This window comes from Aquila chrysaetos, chromosome 7, assembly GCF_900496995.4.
Source record: "Aquila chrysaetos chrysaetos chromosome 7, bAquChr1.4, whole genome shotgun sequence".
Lineage (NCBI taxonomy): Eukaryota > Metazoa > Chordata > Aves > Accipitriformes > Accipitridae > Aquila > Aquila chrysaetos.
In genome coordinates, this window is record NC_044010.1 from 39,872,881 (window position 1) to 39,893,732 (window position 20,852).

The 20,852-nt window shown below is 34.9% G+C and overlaps 1 protein-coding gene across 1 annotated transcript in view; it reads left to right on the plus strand.

Annotated features, from left to right (window-relative positions):
- Window positions 1–20,852, plus strand: part of CFAP47 (cilia and flagella associated protein 47) — a 354,799-nt gene that overhangs the window by 36,120 nt on the left and 297,827 nt on the right. The window contains exons 22-26 of the mRNA XM_041125007.1: window positions 6,862–7,030; window positions 10,158–10,258; window positions 11,478–11,637; window positions 18,340–18,532; window positions 20,049–20,258. Of these exons, the coding sequence (XP_040980941.1) occupies window positions 6,862–7,030; window positions 10,158–10,258; window positions 11,478–11,637; window positions 18,340–18,532; window positions 20,049–20,258 (833 nt within the window). The remainder of the gene's footprint in view (window positions 1–6,861; window positions 7,031–10,157; window positions 10,259–11,477; window positions 11,638–18,339; window positions 18,533–20,048; window positions 20,259–20,852) is intronic.

The following is a 20,852-nucleotide window of genomic DNA, read 5'->3' on the forward strand; positions in this document are numbered from 1 at the left end:
TACCTCATAACCAACTAATAACTGCTGCTTTAATGAATTGTCTTTATTTCAGTTTCCCCTTCTCTCCATGTGCTCACAGTCTTTCTGTCTCCCTTTGCCCTTGGTGCTGGGTAAGCTCACTGTACAACCAATGCTTTCCTTCTGCTCCAAGTGTATTACTGCCCGCCTGTCAGGGGGCAGCTTGCTTATTGCCAAGCAAGACGTGCTCAAATACACTTAAAACTTACAACCCACTGGTGGTCACAAGTTAACATCACCGAGAGTTAGTGCAGTACTGATGGCTGGCAGCAATAGCACTGACTAATGTTAAATGAAGTTAACTTTGAAAACTAAATGTGTTGCCAAGTATGGCGTGACTAAAGGAAGCATCTGGAAGTGTATGTACCCCCTGGGATGCTGTAGCTTTTCTTAAATTAAACTCCTGTGAAGTAGCATGCTAATAAAAAGCAGTGTTCTGTTAAGAAAGTGATCCAGGTACCAGCAACTCTTATTGTGATCAGAAAATCTCAGTAGTTATTGATTCTTAAAACATTCCCCATTGGGTCAGAGTTCTTTTATCATTCTACCTCATCTAGATTTCCCCCTTTTCTCAAGTGATTTCTTCCTTCGCTTTCCTGATTTTCCAGTCTTGAAAAAACTCTAATCTTCTCTGTATATTGAGCTTCCCCTATTCAGGTTTCATAGTTGCAAGTGCTTTTTTCTGCCTCTGCACTTGAACAGCTGTTTTTCTGATCTCATCACCATTTTCTGGACAACTGCTCTTACCCAGCTTACCTCTCAGCTGCTACAAACCTGCATCCCATTGAGTTGCATTCTTTTCTATCTGCCTTCTGGTTCTACTAAAACTTCCTGCTGTTGTTATAGTTGTTACTGATAATGCTACTCTATAAACCCTAAAACCCCACTATACTGATGTTATTGCTAAATAAAGTAGATACTAGAACTAAGGAAAATTAAAATAATTCAGAAGTGTTGATAAAAAGAAATAATCACAAAAGCATGAAATTATTTTAATATGCTTTAAAATTTTATTGAAACTACTTGAATTATTAATGTAAGGTTCCAAGTAATTTAGTCTTGAATGCAATCTTGAATTCTCCTGCTAAAAATCAACTTGGCAATAGCTTTCCTTCTGCCTCAAAAAGCTTCAAATCAACAAATGAAGTAAATACATAGGAACTGTGAATAGCTCCTACAATTCTCACTAAAACTTAATTTCTACAAATACATGTGACATCAAAAGATGCTCTTAGAGAATAAGTATGTTGGCATGCTTATAAAATATCTAAAAAATTTTGAGATAATTCTTCCAATATTCTAAGTGGTAAAATGAAGTCGATGCATTATATATGAGGTGAGGATGCTGCTCAGACATGGCCTGGCTGTGCCGCCTTGTTATTCCAGTGTCTCAGGTGTTAGAGGTGAAAGGGCTCTCCGCCTCACTGGAGAGAGTTTAACCTTGGTGTTTGGCTGTGAAAGTCAAAGCTGTAAGTGAAAGCAGTATACAAAAAAATATATATAAATAGGTAAGCTGGCAAATACTACTTAATATCATATTTGTATATGGGCTGTATACTGCTTTCTTTTCTGTTTTGATATAACTTTGAGAGACACTTCAACTATGTTTTAGGTTTTTTTCACTGCAGTATAAGGAGGTTTAGCCAGCTGAACATCTGCTGCCTACTAAGTAGGGTTCTCATTTTAGAGCTGAATAGAAAAAAGATTTTCTGGTAATTAAACAAAAAAAACCAACCAGGTAAAACTAAACAACCCCCCCCCGACTATCTGGCCAAATACCTGTTGTAGCTCCTTCATCCCTATCCAGAGACAGAGCTAGGAATTATTACTACTAATATTATTTATTGATTGATTACTAGCAGTGATTATTTTTGAACTGAGTTTTAAATTGTACTGTCCAAGAAGTATAGAAGCATGGCTTTTCTGACCATGGCTCTCTTTCTGCAAGCTACCTGTCCAGGTAACCTGTCCTTTGGATTTGTGCCAGGGAAACAGGCAGCAGGTAGTCACTTTAAATATTTGCTCATTTTTGTTCCTCAGCTGTTACGGTGTTTCTCCAGGCTGGATGACCTGCCTGGTAGCAGCAGTGTCATGCATGGTCTGGTAAGGAAAGCAGGCAAAGCAAGGTGCAGGAGTGTACTGCTTCAAAATGACCTTTTTTCTTCTTTTTTTTTTTTTTTTTAACCCTGCTGAAAAATAACAAATTCCAACATCTGGGAAAAAGACAAAATACACATCTGTGTAATAATGATGCCTAGAGGAGGGCCTTTGATTGAGATGAATAGAACAAGTCACACCTGTCAGAGCTTATTGCTTAAGCTTTTTGTAGAGAAGTGACAGGTGGTTTTGTTTTGTTTTTTTTTTCTTTTTTTTTCTTTTTAATGATGTAATTTTTTTTTTTTTTTTTTTTTAATGAAAGAACAGAATTCACCATGTAAGAAATGAATTCTGTGGAAAAACTGCAGCTGTGGAATTACAGGGTATTGCTGGTGCATCTTCTCTGACAGTATACAAGGGGGAAAGATTTAGTTTTATTTCAGTGTTTTGAATGATGGCTTTGAACACTAGTTACATTATTCATTGTGGAAAGCTGCTTATCTGTGATATAAAGCTGGGGAATTTAGGCTGCATGAAGGATTTAAATGTGTTTTAGGGAAAAGCTCATGTTAAATCTGAGGGGAGGTTGAGAATGTATGTTGTATACAGTTGCAGGACATAAACCCTTAGTTTTGCGGTGAGGTTGAAATTTGAATCAAACTGATTTTTTTCTAACGCACTTTACATTTTCTCTCATAATACTGCTGAATCCATATGTTGTTAGTGCTATACGCTTCAAGATATTTGAACAGTCTGCATGTTATTATATGATAAATAAATATAAGAGTATTAGCCTTTACAGATGTTTTAACTTAGTTTTAAATCATAAATTAGCTTACTGATGTATTTGCAATTCCCTGTGAAGTTGTACTGTGAAAGCAAGTACTGCAACTTTAGGGAAATGTCGCATATTCTTTGTGCTAAATAAACTATATGATTCCTGGATTTGACAGCAAAATTTTTACTCAACCTTGAGAATATATGCTGTATTACAATAATAATTAGCAAAATATATTTTATAAAGCATAAAATATATCATTGCATTGGGGTACTTAGTAAAGATAGAAGCAAAGTAACTGCTTTGAAAGGTTTTTTTAAAAATAACTTAATTTTTGTTTTCTACTCTCAGATTCCCCGGTCAACCTGACAACTGTGCTTGAGTTTGTTTATTTTTTTATGCATAAATTTTATATAAAATACCATTTTAATTGTCATGGTTGATGGGGTAGTTGTTTCCCCTTTTGTTTCTTTCAGTATACTGAGTATTTAGGCCTGAGGCAGGAAAGCATTCAGCTATGTTCGTTCTGCAGTGTTGGGCTTAGAGCTACGATGCACTTTGTATCAAACCTATTTTATAGATTCAAATGAGTTTTGGTAGCAGAGCTTTCTTGATCAGACAGATTTGTTAAAATCAATAACTTTTATTTGTTTAGCAATTCTAGCAAAAAAATTGGAAGGTGTTTTAAAATGCCCTCTAAATAAAAGTTTGCAGGAATATCAGTTTTATTTAAAGAATTGTTATCTACTGGTGGCAGCCTACACAAGCATGTACTTTTCTGGCATCCTTTGGAGGTGTTCTATGTGATTGCATAACAAAAACCTCCTCTGTCTCACGTGACTAGTCTTTTTAAAGCTTCTTTTGAAGTATTTTAATTGCTAAGACTTCCACTTTGTAGATGATGCCTCCTTTCCAATTAACGTGCATAATTAGTGTAAATCAGGACAGGAAAAATATTTCTTCTAATGATACAAACAACCTTGAGTGTTTGTGAAAGAACTCTCTCTGGGCTGCTTGCTTCCTGCCCCTCCATGTATTCTCTGGTTTATGAAGTTAAATGCAGCTTCAGAAAAATATCTCAATAGGTAAATAACTGTAAAGTATTCATAGATTATTTAAAAAGCAACTGCAAGTCCGGTAATAGTATAAAGATTTTTGTTTTTTTTAATATCGTCATTAATTTTTTGGAGTATATAAACTTACAAGAGAGAATTTTCCATTATGGAGTTTTAAAGATTAAAAATGCATCATAAATTCTTTTTCTTAAAATATGCATAAAAAGAAAAATAATGATTTACTTGCAAAGTGAAGTCCTAAAAAAATGAAATTAAGTTTTAATTCTGTTTCAGTAATATGCGTGTGTATGTATGTGTGTATATTTATGAATTACAATATGATTTCTATGTATATAGAATTTTTAAAGAATTTTTCATTTGTAGTACAGGTTAGTTAATGTCCAGTTAATGAGGCAAAGATATGTGTGAATGAAACAAAAGGTCTATGATTTGTTCTCATATAAATACATTTCTATGAATTATGTTGGCTCTGAATTTGCACCATTGTACTTCAAAGCAAATGTAGGTTTTCAGTGAGCATCCTGTCCTACATGTAGTGAATTGAGTGTCTTGCACATATTTGGTTTTATTTGCCAGTTCTTAGCAAATAAAACCCTTCATGCATAGTAAGACTAAACCAAATTTTCCTGATAGCGGGGATGAAAAACAAATTTTGAATAGCTGCTTTGGGAGAGGGATGAAGGGATTCTACCTTTTGTTGTCTGACCTAAACATACTAAGCATAACAGCATTGATGAAGAACAATTGCAGTGCTAGACTTTACTCTTTTGCATAGCCAATGATGTAATGATATCTATTATAGACTAAGCATTTCAATCTTACCAAACTTTAACAACTTACTGTCATTATATTGTTATATCTGTCATACATGCTAGGGATGGAAAGGGTTTTCTAGCTCACTTTTTTACTGTAATTCTTGGCAATGGTGTTTCAAGTGTTACAATTACCCATGTAAGGAAGTACCTGCTGGCTATAGGGAGCTGCCAAGGCTGGGAGCAATCTCAGAACATCTTCTCAGTCATCTTCTCTCTGTTCTCCTTACAGTGACCCATAATGTTTGGGAGAAGTTTGTTATTTATGCAGCATTTTGCATATTACACCTCTGAAGCTGTGTTCTGGGTACACTATACCAAATATAGCAAACTTCTTGTACAGCCAAAGTGGTGTGACAGAATCTTTGGGTTGTGACTGTTGTACAAGATGCTTGATCTATAGAGTCCTGTAAATTTTTTTTTCTCACTCTCTCGGGTATTGGTTCATTTTACAGTTCTCTCTTACATATCTATTTTAACAGCTCTCAGGGTTACCAAATAACCATATATTCAGCTCTATTCTATCAAACATCTCTTATGTTTTTTTTAGGAGAAAGTTCTAAAAGATTTTTTTTTTGACAGATTTTACAGCCTTGAAATGCAATGCTTATTACTTTCTACTGTAAGAAAAGATAGTTAGTTGTTCCTCTAAAACTGTGAGGAGCCACTCTTAGTGACATGAAATCATGTGCTTCACACATACTTTGAACTGAAAGGAACTTCTCACACTATGAAGAAAAGATCTTTTTCAGTCTAATTTTTAATTATGAGTTTTTATGCCACAAGAGCATATTTTGAAGATGTAACTTGATGAAGTGACTTGAGATACTAAAAATAGAAGGATATGTAAATCAAATCAGGAGACTTTTACTCAGTCTGTTTGACACACCTCGAGCATTAGTTACTAAAAAAATCTTAAATGGCATTCGCCGTGTTAATTTTGAAAAACCAGTTCTGTGTTATCAAATCTAATAGTTATCAGATTTGAAGTATCAATATAAATCAAGGAACTGTGGTGATCTCACTAGCAAAACTTCCACTCATCCCATGCTTTCCTCTTGCTAAGCACAAATACGCAAAATGTTCCACAAGGCTCAGCACACATCTTGCTCACCAGGAGTTCGTAATTGTTTGTTACAAACCCTGCTGGAGCTCCAAATGCTGTAAGTGCTGCATACTTGCTTCTCATTATCTAAGCTCTGTGTTGATTCTCTTGCAGATGGATATGTGCCTCATGTCCTGGCTTAGGACAAATTTTTTTTTTTTTTTTTACATTTCTTTCCTGTCATTTATATATTCTGCTCACTACCACATATGTGAAAGTGGAGCATGGTGCACTATTTTCTGTAGTTTTTGAAAGCTTTTAAATGATTCATAACTTCTTTAAATAGCTGGTTTTACTGCAAATGTTGAGCAGCATGCAAATTGTATAGGCCAGAGTTCTTTCTGGAGAATTCAGTGGCCTTCAAGGTGAAAACATTATTTGAAGGACTCTAAGAGTGGTTTCAGTGCAGAAGTTTTGTTTTTTCTTCTGTTCCCTTTGTTAGGGTTATCCGTACCTTTTTGTCTGGAGAACATACTGCTCCAGTGTGGTGGTCCTTGGAAAGACAGAGTGAGAGGCAAAAAATGCCTCCTTCAGAGTGCACTGTGAAATAAATTTGCCCTCTCAAGTGCACAGTCTCTCAAAAAAAGAGGATTTTGTATAAAAGTACTATCTTTTAAATTTTAAATCCCATTTATTTGGGGACGTGGTTGCAGAGATAAAGCTAGGATCAAAATCGCTGGAATTTGGACTCCTGGAATTCAGTGGTGTTCAATGACAAAGGTTTTAAGAATTATTTTTTTTTTTCCCTGAGCTTTCTCGATTTTAACTCATGCTCCACCTTGATCTCAGAGCCCATTTTGTTTATGCTGGGTAAGGGCTGATACTGGGTGCTAATAAACTACTATCCTATTAATATAATGATCAGGTCCTAAATTAATTTCAATAGTTCTTCTGAAATAGTAATACCGCTCAGATGGTTCAAGAAGTACCTACAATTTCTGGAACAGTGACCACAATGATATTTTTGTCCTTTAGGTGGCAGCATATGACTTCACTCTTCCAGTTAATACTCCTCAGGCTGACTTCGCGTTGACACAGCCAAGCCCTGTATCTGCAACTTCAGCTGGATCCGTAAAGCACATTGTTGCTCCTCGGCCACAGGCGGTGACTGTGGCTCTTCCATCCTGTAGAGTTAAAGCAGTTGGTAGGTAAACTAGGGACTTAAGCAAATGGTGGTTACTTATGTTTGTAGTGATGTTTTTGCATGTATTGCAGAGAATTACTACTTAACTGAAATTTGATTGATAATTGTATAATTTGTAAATTTCTTGGAAACTTGCAAAATTTTCAAATTTTGATCTGTATTTAAATATGTGTAAAGCTGAACTTTCTATACATAATTATGACATGGTGGGAAAATATGTTTTTTCTTATATAGCCCTTTGCCGTATATAAAAATTAGTTTACCAAAACTCACTTTTGCTTCTACTCATTCACTAGTTTTTCTAGACCATATCATGCAGACCCCAGTATTTACAGCAGTTAATCTGAAAAGTGTAGAAAAGTAGTATGTCATTCATACTCCTTTTTTTTTTTTAGTCTTACCCTGTCAAAGCTAAGAGCTCTAGCTATGTTTAAAACTCCTCTAAAATGCCTCTGTCTGGCCCTGATCCCATCTGAGACAACTGGTGGTAATTTAGTTCATTTGCTTCTGTTTGCTTTTATGTGCAGAACTGTACTCTTTCGGCCTGTCAGAATTTGTTAATAGCCAAAGTTACAGGCTGTTTGCCTGCAGCAAGAAATTGATATCTTAAATGATTCTTCTCTGCTTTTCCCAGAAATAATCTCTGGTTCTCTTTAGTCTCCTGTCTGATCCTTATAGTCATGTAGACCTACACATTGTGAATACTTGAACCCACTAGGTTTCGTCATCTCAGTGTTTAATATGTAGTTGCTCTTTATTTGTGATGAGACTTAAGTGCTGAGTGTCTTCCTGGAATGATGTTTGTGTAATGTTTAAACATCTTGGGAGCACTGAAGGAGGCTTGGCCAATTAAAGGCATAATGTGGGGTAAAAGCAACTCCAATTTATTAGGTTTTATCTGTTTGGTTTTTTTGTTTCTTTTCTTTTTTTTCCCTGTAAGGCTTTAACTTAAGTCTTTTGAGATCTTCTAAGATACCAAAGAAATCGGAGAGACCTTCTTTAGATCCTGTGGTGGAAGTAAATTCATATTAAACATTTCTAAATATATTTAGTTTAAGAACACGTAGAATAAAGATAAATGTTCATATGTATAAGAGATTAGTAGAAGGCACGTCTCTAAGTAAAAAATCATGAATCAAAGTGACAAATTTCTAGTGCAGAAGTGATGTATGTAACCTGAAGAAAAAATAAAATATTTATTTCCCTTTCTTTGTGGAATAATAAATCAATACAATCAGTAAGTCTCGCTAATAAAAGATAATCTTATATAAATTTTATCACAAATTTGTACTTCTGCCACACAGAATTTCTTCAAAGTACCGGTGTAGGCCTACAGCAAGTAATCGTAGTATTAAAGTGAATATATAATACTTTCAATTCTAAGAAATAGTTGAAAAAATAATTTGTGGCTTCTGTTTAAATTTAAGTGTTGGAATTACAGTCTTACTGGGAATTGTGATGGGCTGGGAAGAGAGAGATAAGTCTCAATAAATGTCTTGACCACTCAGTATTTCACAGAATCACACAGATGCAGGCAACTAACCAAATTACTTTTACTGTTAAGAAAGAACTTGATAATTTTATTACATTCTAACAACTTAAAAATTATGTCTGTTATTGATTCATCATTTCAGATTATCACTTTAAAAACTAAACGTGGGTAAGATGCATCTTGCGAGTTCTAAGTTTTGATTTGACAAATATGGCTAATTCTTACTACTGTGTGCTTTATGGCACATTTGTTTTCCACTTTTATAAATCTTTTTTTTTTTTTCCCCTGTGACATTTTTTGTGGTGGACTGGGATTCAGACTGCACAGGACAGTGCATTTGGCACTTAAATCAACAGCTTATATCCGGTGTTTATACTCGGATTGTTCACCTTGAGAAAAGAATCATGAAAATCTTGGAGCAGTCAACCCGGTCTTTTAACTTCAGTGTAGTCAATATGTTTTCAATCCATCATGGAACTTTTTTTGAAATTTTTTTAAAAACAAAGTCTGTAGACTGTTTCAGCACCTGGGAGGGAAAGCAGGTCTCTTAATTAAATACTTGTAAGACTTTTCCCTTGGAGACTGCTTATTATTATGTAAGAAAGCACTGAAAGAGAAAAAAAAAAAAACAACCCGCACCAGAAAACTCAACTGGAAAAACCACAAGCCCTACCTCAGCCAGACACAGAGGAAGAAGACATATTATCAATGTAATAGCCTCATGTGAGCTGACTGTTTTTTTTTCTTTTAAATCAATCTCACATTTTTTTGTGGGGTGGATGTTTTCCTTTCTTTTTCCTCCTAGACTTTCAGTTGTGCTGTGTTTTCCTTGTACAGGCAGTTTCTATGAGAGGTGAGGACTTTGTGAGTGACATAGTTGCATATTGGTGGAAGCATTCCAACAGATTCTGTTCCTACTTTTCAAACAATATTAGTTTATAGAGTTTATATGCCTGTGCTTTAGAGAAATACGGATAGTATTGTTGTTTACATAATGTGAGATATGTAATTAGGAAATCCTTTGGGCTTTTTATGGGGGGAAGAGAATTGATCAACACATTTCCTCACTGAGTGTGAAACAAACTTGCAGATTTTAATGAACGGATACTGTATGCTTGCTAGGTTAATTTCCAGTGTTTAATCTAATCAAGAAGCAAAATGAGGCTGTGGGAACATATACCTTTGCTTTCCTAAATCCTTACTTTAAACTTCATCCTTTGTGACAGTTTCTTTTTCTCCAGCTATATGAAATTAAGAAAAATGCTGGTTTTTATAAAATCTTTCAAGTCTTTTCTGATGATTACCATCACAAATGTAAATGCATTCAACTGCAGTAGAAAGGTCATGTGGCTCTCTGTTTATAGCATCTTTATGTGAAGAAGACATGCTGTAAGTCTGGTAGATACAAATTTTAAATAATTTTAATGTGGCTAAAGGGTCATAATAAGACAGAAAGTTAAATTACAGTAACTATATATATAGTATGGGAACAACAGAAAGAAAATACAGCTTTAAAACAAGGGGAGAAACTTTTCTGCTAAACACGTGCAGAAGCAATGATTTTATGAAAGGACTTTGAGGAAATTTTTGTCAAAATAATGGTGTATAAACATCTTAGATTATTTTTTCCAACAGTACTTAAATCACCATTGGAGTTCTCCTCGATGGAACTTAAATTTGCACAACATTCAAGTGGCATACATTTCAACATTGCTGGTGAAAGTCTGAATTCTCAGGTATGTAATCACAAGTGTTGTTATAGATATTCTTGGGTATAGCTTTCAATTACTCAAAAATGACTGGGAAAAGATGACAGATTTGGAACTAAAAACTCAGTCATATTCCAAATATCTGGTTTAAATATAAATAAATATAAGTTTTCCCATTGCCATTTTGTTCAGTTTTTGATTTTATGTTTGTCTTTTCATTACTAGAAATTTTTCCAAAACTCAAAAATGGGCTTGTCCTGACTCTGATACTTGAGAAAGTGTGGGCACTGTGAGAAACTGACCATGAGTTGTGTAAGAAATAGCTTGCTTCCAAAGTTTTTTGCCTCTGCCTATACTAGTAAACCAGACAGTGACAGTGCAGGAATCCAATCGATGTGCCATGGTGGTCCATACAGTTAAATTGCTGTCCCAGTACCTTGTATGGTACTGATCTCTACCAACTGGCACTCTCCCAAAAAATTCCTGGTCATGATTTAGGGCTTAATGGGAAGGAGGCACTAAATAGGATATTTGACCACAGCCATTCTGTTTTGGAACATAAAGAATTTGGCTGTATGAATGCAAAACATACCATAACATAATTTCTTGTTTCTAAGTCCCAAAGGCTTTGTTCGGAAATTATAAAAAAATATTTTTGGCAATGATGAAAACACTTGAAATGCTTTTTCAAGTATCTTCAGAAAACAATAATACAAAGTCAAGGCCTTTTCCTAACTATGGATGTGTTAGGAGTTGAAAGAGCAACTCTGAGATAAAGGAATGGAATTTTTTTTTGTTTCCACTGTCTTATTGAATTGAAAGAATGGGTTTTGAAAACCTGTTCTGAACTCTTGCTTTTTCAACATATCCACCTGTAAGTCTAGATATCATGACCCATGTGTTTAGTGCTTGCTATGCTTCATTTGTATCGGGAAGAACTCATTTCTGTTTGGCTAAGCACTCCCACTGTGATGCTTTGATCTATTTACCTTGCATAAATTCTGGGAAGAAAGTATTGCTCTTTGTGAATGTAGTGAGTGACTGGAAAGCATCTAGTCTGTGCTGATAGACATACTCATCTTCTCACCTTACAGATATAATAAACCGGGTTCTTCATTGCTTTCTAGTGCTTTCTTGCTTTGATCTGATTGCAAAAAGAATGCTTAGGGTAGAGCAATATGAAAAGTATCAAGGTGTTTGCTGCTTTCCCTTTTCCATCATGTCCTTTCTCTGCAAATATTTACAGAAACTTGACCTGAAGAATGTCTCCAGGCAGCAGTTGACATGGAAATTGAATTGTGATGATGCAGGCAAAAATAAAGAAGATGGTATTTTTAAATTTAGTCTGCAGACTGGATTTCTTGATCCAGGACAAAAAGTCCGTATTGCTGTATTGTTCTGCCCTTGTAAGTAATTTTCTGAATTCTTCTACAGATAGTTTGGCCAATATACCATTTTCATAGATTTGATAAATGACTTTTTATGATGAATCGTAACTAGTACTTGTTTTGATTAACTTCCAGTTAACGTGATTAAATAACGAGCTGAAATGCCAAAAGAAAGGTGTGTTGTGGTTCTGAGAAAATAAGACAGCTGCAGACCTAACAGACAGCATGGAATTACTTGGTAGCACTATTTGAAAAGTCTGGTTTGGACATACAAAGCATTAAGTTTTGCACATATGAAGCATCAAAGGCTGGGATAGCTGAATCATTTTCAGTACTGCTCCTTCATGTACATTTAGGTTGACTGACAGATACTAAAGCTTTCCAAGAGTACTTGGAATGTGTATGAACTTTTTTCCTAAATAGCCGTAATCTAGATGAGAATGGAAATTTCCTGCCTCAGTGAGATACAAAATCACTTAGCTATGGTATTTTCTGAGTAACCTGCTCAGGCAACCAGACCCTAAGTAAAAAACATAAAATAGATTTCTATCAAAACTTGGGAGCATGCAGGAAGATGCTAATCAACCACGTACACCATAAGAGGAATGGCAGAACATGAATATTGGGATTCCACCTTATTCCCAGTCAAGTGTTTAGGGTAGAGAGTAATGTAACACTGTATTTGAGTTGATAAAGCCCACCAGCTTATGCAGTTGATGCCTACAGAACTCGGTCATTTTGACAGTTTTAAATGGCCTACTTTTGGGGCCCCGGCATTCTTAAGGGGAAGAGAAGTTGTTTTTTCAGTCATATCTGATCCCAAGTCAGCAAGTGAGCATCCCTGTCCTAAAGAAAGATGCTGCTGCTATTCTTTATGATAGGATTGAAATCTATAACCTCACTTAAGTACTGGGAACTATTTAATATAATTATAAATAAATAAAAAAATATAGCTATAAGAGTCTTGCCATGATTCTGTATGATAAATTGAGAAGACTCTATTAAATGTTGCTCTGCAAACATGTGAATATGCAAGAGCAGTATTTAATTGCACATGCTGCTCAGAGTTGCTTGCTATACTACAAAACATTTTTCCATGGTTTTATGCCTTGTTGGTAGCTTTTGTCTTCAACTTATGGTTGAAGAAAAATCACATCAACTTGTGATTTTGCTTCATGAAGTGGAAAAGTAATTAATATATAAAGATTTTTGCAGAATTATTTAGAAGGTCATTTGTTTTAAGTTCTTTCAATTTTTGTTTCGAGTAGCAAATTCTGACTTTTCTGAAGTAGTATTTCTTTGTGGATATAATACCTGGAAAGTTTCTGAGCCAATCGGTATCTATAGTTGTAGTTTTTACACTTCTGAGCTGTCCATGAGGCATCCTTTTAGAAATATGTATTTAAATTACACCAGTAAATTATATATTATTACAAACTAAACTGCTAGAAGAAAGTTAAATGCCATTTACTATTGGAAGGTTGAGCAAAAATATTTAGAGCATGTTTCTGGCTTTGATGCATCACTTTGTCTCCACTTCTTCTATATTCCTCCAAAGAAATTGCAACCCCCCAATTGTTTTTGGCTCTGAACCACAAATTTATGAAACAGCCATAAAAATATGTTCAATGTAATAAAAATTTTTTACTAGGTAGGTTCTATATTGTACTTCGTGTAATCCTTGTTTTTGGAACAAAATGATGTGATCTCATCTTTGTCTCGTCTATGCTGTTCCTCAGTCAGTTTTTAGTGATAACTTACGTAGGTTATCAAAATAAAATAAACACAGATGAAAATTTTTGTTAAAGAATTTGTTTTGGGAGCAATATGAAATAAAAAATCCAAGGATACTAGGTAAAATGAATGAATATTGTCCCAGGGTGTAAGAAAATGTTAGAATGTAAAAATCGGGAGTTAAACACTGGGAGCAGAATGACAAGATTGGACAAAATGCAGAGAGATATCGTAGGAGAAAAATCTGGAAGTTATCTCTTCTCAGATGTTCAGTTTTACAAAGTGTTAGAAATATGGACTTGGAATCTCAGTTTACTCATGAAGGATGTAAGGATCTACTCAAAGCACGTCTGGAGAGTGTGTCTAGACAAAAGAAAGGCTTTGGGTAGACTTCTGTATTTTGAGAAACTGTTGAGATGCAACTCAGAGTCAGAACAGGTTAAGGAAGTAGAGGAACAGAAACATATTATGACCCCAGGTCTTTCGAGGAAGAATGTAGAGGGAAGAGTGGAAGCCTAGAAGGTTGGAAAGTGAAAAACAAACGCTTATAACCTTCTGTTTTTCCTTGAGATGCAATTAAAAAATACACATGTAGTTTACTGTAACTCTATTTCTTTTAAACATTTTTTTTGTCCTTTCATAAATTTCTACTTTGCTTTCAATAAGGTATCATATTTTTTTTCTGCAGTATTTCAGATAGTAAAGCCTACAAAATAAGTGTTGTAACTTTGAGAAGGTATTCTAATACATATTTTTACAGAGTGTGCCTATGATTAGAATAATTGTGGATCATACTAAAATGATCACTTGTGAAGAACACATACAAACATTTTTGTCTGCTTTGAATTTGAGAAACATATTCTTCTAAAAGGAGATAAAATAGCTGCATTTTGCATTGATTAGGTTAATGTATATAGCTTGGAAAAGAAAATGGCTCAGGGCAATATTAGACGTGGTAGATAAAAAGAATAAATCTGTATTTCCAGATATCTGGTGATTTTTAGGGCCCAGACAAGCACAGAGTCTCATTTTCTCCTTCACTGAATATAACTACTCTTCCTTGTAAGAGAACATTAGATACATCAAAACCCACACAGGAGACCTAGTTAATGAGCATGGTGTGCTAATCACCTTCATAGGTTTGTACTGTACAGTTGTAGTATGGGGGTGAACAAACCTTAAAATGAACTTTGAGTGTGCATTAGAGTAATTTGTTTAAATATGCCACAACATTTATAATAATGACAGTGCAAAATGCTATAGTAAGCTACGGTGTTAAATTAAATGCAAGAGTTTATATAATGTGTGGTAGTATGATGCTACCTGTTTGAAAAAGCATACTAAATTTAATAGAGATTCTCAACAACTGAAGTTTTATTAATTAATATGATCCTCTTCTGCCGTACTATAGTGTAATGCATTAACAGTATATGAAAAATTTCACTGTATCTTATTGTAATATGAAAAAACTTATCTGCAACATAACAAGTTACAATAAAACTGTGCTCTGGGATTCCATGTGGAAAAATACTCACAAATGCACCTGTGAGTTACCAGGAGTTCAGTGCCCCTGGAAGATGCGATAATCATGTAATGGGCACAGATGACCATGATGACCTCCATCTTCTAAGTTTTTTTCTGCAGTAGTAAGATATTAAATAACTATGCCTTTTAACAGTTTCTGTGGAGAAATGGTTAGTTTACTTTTGATTTTTTTTTTTTCTTCATTTTTCTTTGTAGGGCTTACCTTTAAGTTTTAACTACCTGTGACTTTTCTGCTTTGAAGTCTGTATTTCAGTGTATGCAAATTCTTCACTGGCACCCATTTATGCTGAAGGTGTATATATGCAATAAGGCATGAATTACCGGAAAGTCCAAGGCAACTAAACTGAAAGTGCTTATTTGGGAGACAAGTGTAGGAACTGAATAACAATCTAATACAAAGTTAAGAGGGTGAGAAGAGCAGATGGTGATTTTACTTTCTTCCCACACACTCTCAAAAGATCAAAACCCATGCTATTATACAGTTAAGATTTCTGGGGGAAAAATAAAATAAAAAATCAGATTTGTGCTGCTAGAAAGGAACAAGGAATATGGACACCCTTAAAGAGGTGGCTGTTTAAACTAGCTCTTGCTGCTAGCTTAAATTGCAACTGAAACAGTTAGGGTGGAAGGTGTGGGGAGTTGAAATATTTCTCCTCCAGAAGTGTGTGAGCAGTATAGGATGGAGAACTTGCATATGGGTATAACTGACTTTCAGTAGAAATATAATCTGTTTATGTTTCTGTGAACAAGGAATCTGCATAAAGTATAGTCCCAGGATAGCATCCCAGGGAGTTAGGCACTCTGAACTGGATGGGCTTTCTAGTGTGAATTAGACTGAAAATGAAGCAGCTAATGAATATATGCACATATGCACTTCGAGGAGTTGTGTTCCTTTATTCAGGGTTTTTTCTCAGGTAAGGCAATGAATGCTTATTTCCCCTAATATATATCTAGAAAAGACAATGGGGAAATTTCCCATATAATTGTACAGATTTTGTTAGCCCTTGGCAAATTTAGATTGGCAGATTTGTAAATACCATCAAATCTCCCTAAGGAAAATTTTCACATCTGCTGGACTGCTTGTTGTTTGCCCTATAGAAATTAATGGTGGTATATCAGAATGGTAACAGCAGCACAAGCTTTGACAGTAGTCATGAAAGGTGTGATTAATAGAATAAATTCATGACTTCAGCTGTTATTTCAGGACATAATTGTCATTAATTTCAAAGTAATTTATTTAACATGAAATATCCTGAAAACATTGGTCCTAGGCATTACAAACTGAGGAACAGAACTTAATGAAATCACTTTTTTTGTCTTTGTGTCTGTTTAAAATGAGGACAGTATTGCACTGGTGTTTCTGACAAGAGCAATAAATTATTGGCTTACATATTATGCAGAATTTTGGTGTTAGTAACTGTGTGGAGCCACACACAGAATGATCAGCGATGCAGAATAAGCACTGTCTGTTCTGCCTTCTGAGTGAGTCAGGGATTCTATGGCAAACAGATGTGATCACGTAGTTAATGGATTTGTTAGAATTGTAATGTACAGTATGGATGAAAAGTTTGTAAGAGGAAAGCTTAACACTACTCTTTCCTAACTTTTGAAGGTTTAACTTTGGAACTTTGGTTAATAAAAATATTTTAAACTGTGAGTTAGTGAAAATTGCATTTTCTTTGGTACTGACATTTGCTCCTCTAGTTTTCTTTCTTTGTGGTGTCCCATCCCTATGGCATTTATTGGTTATGGCCTTTCACTTTCATTTACAGTATGTCATACATATGTATGAAGATAGGATACCAGAAATATGGTTTAGTTAGAGCACAGCTGTAGGACAGTAGACTGTCTAGCTTGTATATGGGAGTAACTTGTATAGAACATCTTTTCTTACAAGCATGTAAAAAAATATCCTGTTTGGCTCTTCATCCACCTCCATGACCTTTTCTGATGCTCTCTTACCTTTCCCTCGTAAAAGAGGTAAGTCCCAGAAAAAGGTGTGATCTTGCCGTATCAAAACCTAGAAGCACAAGCTTCTTAGCCTTCTCAGCAGTATTGTCTCCTAAAGTTGATTTCCATTTAACAGGGATTTAGCCAGGCATTGCAAACACTGCAGCAAGTTGCTATTTCATCTGTTTTTTTACTTTGCCAGTTTCATATTTTCTGGTCTGAAATGAAGGGATCCACAGGCCATGTTCTGGTGAGCTAACAGGCTTCCATGAAGCTCCTCTGTTATCATCTCCATGAAGAAATTGGCTCTTATGAGGAAGGAATAAGACAAAATATTTTGAAGATACTAGGTTTTCTTCTTTGTGTATGTAAACAATTGCAGCTCTTTCTCAGGCTGTGAAAATAACTATCTGAGCTAGTCTCAGAAGAGCTTGTCATGTGTACTTTGTTTGCAGTGACACATATGTGCTCATACAGACACATAAAATACAAAATTGTTTTGCTATCTCTTTCCTTCTTAAATATTAGGTGAGGATGTTTCCATACTTAGTAATCTGATGACATAGGGGAATCAAAGGGAAAGGTGTTCTCGAAAATGAAAAGATTAAACTTTTTGGGTTGTCTTACAACACATCATGCAGATTTGTTTCTAAATACAAGATGTGTTCGTTAGTTGGCCCTCAACATTTTTTATTTTGCTAGCTCTTCAGCAGGTAGGAATGACTGCACTGCATGTTTTGGAGCACCATTTTGACAGTGTAATGGGTTTGGAAGGAAGTGCCTTGCTCCCTGTATCAGTGCAAGAAAATGTGCTTTTCCATCCTAGAGAAAACTGCCTTGCAGCAGTTAGCAAGATGGCATGAGAAAGGGCAGAAAGCAAGGAAATGGGAGATGCTGTCAGTGGAGGGTAGAACCTGTCCTACTGGCTTGTGTGAGGCTGACTTGGCAACAGTATAGGTTTTAGAGTCATCTGTTAAAATGTAGTAGTGAATGCTATCTTAAAAGGCACCAACTTTTTCTTGTCTTGGCGGTCAGATGCTTTTCATATTTATTCCTTTATAAAATTAGCATTCTCTGTGTTTAATTAGTGTAATTTATAATATGACTGCGATTCTTAAAATTCTGAGAAGCATTACATTGATGTTGTATATAAAGGAATATTAATATAATAAATGAAGAACTCTGAAAAATTTCCAGCAAATTAAAAAAATATGAATTTCTGGTTTGCTACAGGCAAGTGTTCTAAGCTTTCTTAAGTAATTCTTATACAACACTTACTGTATGTTAAGCTACATTTTGAGTAAGAAAGCAATACTGATGACTTTTTAAAAGAAAAAAAACAAAACCTGAAAAACTCTTACTATAAGTCCTTTAGTTGCATGTATTTATGGTAATTTTATGGTGTTTGTTTGTGTGTTTCTCTGTGTGTTGTGGTTTTTTGTTTGTTTGTTTTTTTTTTTTTTTTTTTTTTTTTTTTAACCATTTTAACAGCTTGTCCTGGGACATACGCATCTGAAATGTCAGTGTGTCTAAATGATAATCCATCACTTTACAAAATAACATTGTCTGGCACCATGAAGTCACCAAAAATAAATTTTGATCCTCCCTTCTTAATGCTGATGCCAGTTCCTCTGGATGTGAAAACGGAAACAGCCATCAATATCATTCCAGAAGATTATTTAAGGTATAAATCTCAAAATAATTTTTTTATGGAAATCCTGAATAATTCTTGGTTTTGTTCTCTTCTGAAAAAGTGAATTAATTTTTGTTTATGAAGGTTAGTATTAATTTTCTGCTCAGCAAAGAGTCTGTGTATTTAAGAGAAAATTTGTGTAATTAATGTTGCTGTACATTCAACAAGCCCATGTTCTGTCCTCAGAACATTCTTGCTTCATGAAGTGACCATCTTCTGATATATTCACTCTGACAGATGTTTTTAAAAGTACTTTGAATAGCACAAAAATTAAGAAGAAAGTCCTACCAGGATTTTTTGTTAACTTTAGGCAGATACTAAGATGCAGAGTCTTATTTCTTTTTTCTTGCATTGCGATCAGATAAAATCTTTCTGTTGTTTTATTTTCTCTACTCTACACGTTATAAAACACTGTTTTGAAATCTAGCTGTTGTTTGGACAAGTGGTGGGTTTGTGTTTGTTTTTGTTGTTTGGTTGGTTTGTTTTGTGGTTGTGTTTTTTTTTTTTTTTTCCCTTCCTAAGCAAGATTTCAGTACCAAAGAGGACGGCAAAAATGTTTTAATCTTGTCACTTGAAAAATATATGGATTATTTATTATATTATTTTTCTGTGGCTCACCCACTTTATCCTGTTATTTGAATTTATGAGAGCCTTTTTGTAATCATATTATGTAGCATAACCCAGCACCACACCTATTCCAATTTGACAGAAATCTTAATATTTTAATCTTTCCATGCACTCTTGTCTACATGTGTGTCAAAATATGCTTTTCTGGTCTCTAAGATACAACTTTTCTGTTTGTAACTAGTAAAGAGCAGTAATATTAGTTTGTTTTGCTTATGTAGGTATCATTTCAATACCAGAAGAACTGGAGCAAAACTCTTTAAGTTGCCATAAATTAATGAAATTAATTTTATCTTCAAATTATTATTGTCTTATCTCATTTGAGCTGTAACAATTTATCAAGTGATTTGTCTATTGTCAGTAACTCAGTGGTTGGAACTGAAAGGATTCCATATGGGCCTGGACTGACTGCCATTCTTATTTCAGAACTGGAACTTAAAATTACATAACTGGGGAAAGCATCTTAGGTATCGTCAGAAATTTCCCCTTAATATTTCTATTCTGAAACTTGCTTTAACTTGTTGTGCAATAATGCAGTTAAATCAATATTAATGAAAGCTTCAAGTTTAGGAAACCTAAAGTAAGGAAGTAATATTTATGCCCTTTGTAGCACAGTTAGTAGAAATTACTTTTCATTTGGATGTTGAACTATTGTGGGTCACTATAAAACTTTCAGATACATATGTAGAAAACAAACTAACATCTAAATGCTAAATGGATTTTAATTCTTCAGTTAGTTTCACTTGATTTATACTTCAAAAATGAAGTTATTCTTCTATATTTAACTGTGAAAAGCAGTTTCGTAAATGTGTGAATCTGTGAATCAACTTCATTACTGTCATTCTGTGAGCACAAACACCTTTACTATTTATTTTTAACACAGGCAATCACGAATTCAAGTTGAACTTCCAGAGCTTGAACTTGATGATGGTGACAGGATTTACCCTCTTTCTGTACAGTTCCCAGAAGGACAAGATATTGTTCTTTCATCAGATGGAACAAATGAGGAACTAATTTGTCATATCAGCTTCAGATCATCTAGGCCAATGTCATTTTTAGGGAATATGTTCTTCATTGATGAAGAAGAAAACAGGTAATGTGTGCAGTTCAAATTCATTTGGGGACAGGGTCGAAACTGCCAAAGTTGGATAAAAGACAAAGAACTCATAATGGTTGGGAAAAGACATACAAGAATCATTCTGAAAAAAATGAAAATGAAACATAGAAATGTATTTCTTTTTTCAACTGAATTAAAACCCACAAAATTCAGCTTTGGTCTCTAAGGTAAGATTCATCTAAGTGGTCAACTTAAGGTCTTGTATCTCATTCACATCTGCTGGTGTCGTGGTTTCAGCTGGGGTAGAGGTAATTTTCTTTCTAGTAGCTGGTACAGTGCTGTGTCTTGGATTCAGTATTAGAATAATGTTGATAACACACTGATGTTTTCAGTTGTTGCTAAGTAGTGTTTATGCTAAGTCTAGGATTTTTCAGCTTCTCATGCCCAGCCAGCAAGAAGGCTGGAGGGGCACAAGAAGCTGGGAGGGGACACAGCCAGGACCCCTGACCCCAACTGGCCAAAGGGGTATTCTATATCATGTGACATCATGCCCAGTATATAAACTGGGGGGAGTTGGCCTGAGGGGGATCGCTGCGTGGGAACTAACTGGGCATTGGTTGGCGAGTGGCG